The sequence below is a fragment of the Corylus avellana genome, chromosome 4 (genome assembly GCF_965113065.1).
Source record: "Corylus avellana chromosome 4, dhCorAvel1.hap1.2, whole genome shotgun sequence".
In the NCBI taxonomy this organism is placed as follows: Eukaryota; Viridiplantae; Streptophyta; class Magnoliopsida; order Fagales; family Betulaceae; genus Corylus; species Corylus avellana.
The window spans coordinates 11,185,478-11,189,210 of record NC_142493.1 but is presented as its reverse complement, the minus strand read 5'-3'; the positions used below and the strand labels follow the sequence as shown (position 1 = coordinate 11,189,210).

At 35.5% G+C, this 3,733-nt stretch overlaps 1 protein-coding gene across 1 annotated transcript; it reads left to right on the top strand.

The window, feature by feature from the left end:
- The first annotated feature begins 941 nt into the window (after nt 1–941).
- LOC148586294 (uncharacterized) lies at nt 942–2,624 on the top strand. Its single transcript, XM_088515550.1, has one exon. The coding sequence runs from the start codon at nt 942–944 to the stop codon at nt 2,622–2,624; it is 1,683 nt and encodes a 560-aa protein (XP_088371676.1).
- The last annotated feature ends 1,109 nt before the right edge of the window (nt 2,625–3,733 follow it).

The following is a 3,733-nucleotide window of genomic DNA, read 5'->3' as shown; positions in this document are numbered from 1 at the left end:
TTGTTTTTTGACACGATTTGCTGGGTGCAGTAGAAATTTGATCTTTTGTAAACATGAAACGAAGTTGTGAAGAACAAGAAAAAGATAAGAGTAAGAGAACTATATATGTACATAGAGAGAGAGAGAGAGAAAATTGATGAAGAAGAAAAGAAGAGAAGATTTGAAGACGAAGAAAAAGACAAATTCAAGAGAATAGAAAGAAAAGAATGTTTAGAGAGTAATTAAGGAAGAAAGAAAGGAATAATTATGTTGATTATAAATCATGTCAATCACATGAGTTTGAGAAGCAAAGCAATATTGTTTTATTTCTTCTACCAAATCATCCATTGTAAACCATCTTTGTGATTTGTATTTTTTTTTATCAAAGGAGAAAAAAAAGGTTTGTGTGATCATTTAAGGAGAAAGAAGGTAGAACAAGCTTGAAGTTGTATAACAGGTTCTACTCTCTCTCTCTCTTTCCTTTCATTGTTTATGAGGTTTTCTATTGCAATTGTGTTTGTAGTGATATTTAACATGTATTTCAAAGACTTTGAAAAAGCTCAGAAATTGTTAAATTATTTCCTTGTTATATATATGATTAATCCACGTCCCAAAATCAAATATTTGAAATATGATTAATCATGGATTCGATCTTAAATCAGTTTGTGGGCGAGGTAATATTACTTGGAACTAATATTTCCTTAGTTAAATTTACGTAAATGCCATCTTTATTTTTCGGTCTTCAACTAGAGGATATATAATATATAAAGGTTTGTTAATTAATAAAAAATGTGCATCCACAAATTATATATTCATCTAATTTGACTTCATTAATTCATGAAGAGTGAAGACCCAACAAATGCCCTACATATATATCATCCTATCACAATATATATCTCAATGCTAATCCCACCCTTTGGGTTTTGTGCCTCTGTGACTGTATATTATCATAATAGACTAAGATGGCGGGCGAGCAATGGCATCACTTGCAGCTCATAGATAAGTTGGAAAGTATATATAAATATTGCTCGTTGTGCGGAAAGTCAGTATTGGGAAGTCGCGGCTACCAATGCAGGAACACATGCGCTTTTTTGATTCATGAATCATGCCTCGAGCCAACCGATCCCAAGAGAGAGATAGAGGCACATGATTTGAGGAATAGACATCACTTGATATCCGTGAAAGAGGTGGAGAAGAACGGAGATGAGAAGAAAGTAGTAGTTTGCTCATTGTGCGAGGAACCAGTATCGTCTTTGTTAATGTTAGGTAACAGCAACAACAACATTAACTTTTACAAATGCTACTTCCCCAACTGCACCTTCCTCATTCATCAACCATGTGCACAATTACCCTACAAAACAACACACCCTCTGCACTTCTCAGACCATGAACTTCGTCTCGAAGTACCAGTAGAGACTCAAAATCATTGCAGTGCTTGCTTTAAGGTTTTAAGTGGACGCTACTATTACAAATGTTTCATATGTGAATATGTACTCGACATCAAATGTGATTCTCGTTGGAGAAGTATTAGTGCTGACAAATGTAACCCACACGCATTCATCCCCACTCGAGATCCAATTGAGTTCACCTGCAAAGCGTGTGGTGTGAAACGCAGTGACTTTGCCAGTCATTGTAGCAACTGTCTAATTTTCATTCACTCTAATTGTGGTAAATTTCTAGGCACCATCAAAATTAGAGGACATGCTCACTCCCTCACTTGCACCTTCTCTCTTCCCCAATGCAAAAAACACAAGTGCCAAGTCTGTTATGAGGAGGTGGATATAAAGTATGCAGCTTACTGTTGTGATGATCACAAATGTGACTACATTGCCCACTTACAGTGTGCATATTGGTTTAGGGTTGTGGGTGAGACAAGTGATTCCATTGACTATGCTACTCATTTGGTCGAGGGCAACGATCTAAAAGAGGATGAAAAAGTTGCCCCTCAAGAGATCCAACATTCAAATCTTCCACAACATAAATTAATCCTTAAAAATGAAGAGCTCTTGGATGTCAAGCGTTGTAAGGGGTGCATGCAATTTATAGTGTTGTCCCCGTTTTACGACTGTACACATTACAACTTTTCTCTCCATATAAGATGTACTAAACTACCTCAAAAGGTTATGAGACCATTACATCACGAACACCCGCTCACCCTACATTTCAATGGGTACTGGTCCTATTGTGGGACTTGCAAACGAAGACGAAGTGGCTTCAAATACAAATGTGACAACCGTTGGTGTGACAAAGAATCATTTGATGCTCAATGTATTTTAATTCCAGAAGTTTTTAAACATAAAGGTCACCAGCACTGCCTCTTCCTTGGTGACTTTGATCAAACAATGTGCAATGCTTATGGTCAAAGATTCGGTGGCACTTGGACATTCGGTGGCACTCGGACATTTGATTGCACTACTTGTGGGTTCCGCTTGTGCATTAAATGTGCTACTCTTCCGCTAGTAACTAGGCATAGATATGACGCACATCTCCTATATCTCACTTATGCCGTTGAAGACAACTCTGATGAACATTATTGTCAAATTTGTGAAAAAGAAAGAGATGAAAAGCTTTGGTTCTATTGCTGTAAAAATTGTGATTTCGCAGCTCATCCTCAATGTATTCTTGGAAGCATTTGGTTAGATTAGTTGCATTTGTTTATGTGAGAGAGACATGGAGGGAGAACCTTATTGTATACAATTTAATTCAATATACATTCATTATGACTAAAACTCATGCTAATGAAGATATTTTACTCATTGCATGTCTTCAAGCATCAAAGCACAAAGTAAAGGACAACGAAGACTTACCATTTCCATTAGCAAAGATCAAAACTTTAAAGCTCAAAAAATATTTTGATCTTATTCCCCATTCACTACGTCATGCACGGCTACAAGAGCTTGTGATTTAAATCTGTTTAGATTAAAATCACACTCAATGCCCATGAATTCATCGCATGAATCACAATTTTCCCAAGAAAATAAATCTAAAAAACAAAAATGAAACTAAAATAAATAAATAAATAAAGGCATGCGTCTGCCTCCACAGGAGATGACCCATTTTGCCTTGACAAATTAAGTAAAATCAGTAAACAACATTTTTAAGGGTAAACGTAGTTTTGAGTTGACAATTTTGAAAGAACATTGTCCCAGTAAGCAACAAAAACTTAAACCTAATATGAAAATTTAGATTAGCTTTTATTTAAGTTAGAACTCAAATTGAATCTCATTAATTAAAAAAAAAAAGACAATCATCTATTCTCTACATCTTGTTAGATCCTTCACTGTCTAACATCTACCTTTCTAGGCATATCTATCTTCAAGAAAAACAATTAGTTAAATATGACAGAAGAAATGCCAAAAATATTGAGAAGGTGAAAATGAATTTGATAAACAAGATGAATATTCAACTCACAACTATTACGTACTCTCAATAGAAACTTGAATTCCTCCCTGATTAATAGAGATATTAGAAAGCTTCAGCCTGATGGCTTCAAACTCTGCATTCTGCCTCTCTTCATTGGTCAATCACAAGACAAGCAATGGTAGATTAAGTCCTTGCCACAACTCATGCGGGAGCCCCCTTTAAAATTCTGTATGAACAGTGCACATTAATAGTACCCCTTGAGCAGTGTTATAAAGAGTACACTGTACAATATTTTCTGTTTGTGAATCTTATAAGAATTTGGTGGTCTAGGGTTTGAAGATTCGAGTTTTCAAGAAAGAATGGGTCTAAATTTTTAGTGTTTGTTGGAAAA

Excerpts from the sequence above, each read along its gene's own strand:
- LOC148586294 (XM_088515550.1), top strand. The coding sequence starts at position 942 with ATGGCGGGCGAGCAATGGCATCACTTGCAGCTCATAGATAAGTTGGAA.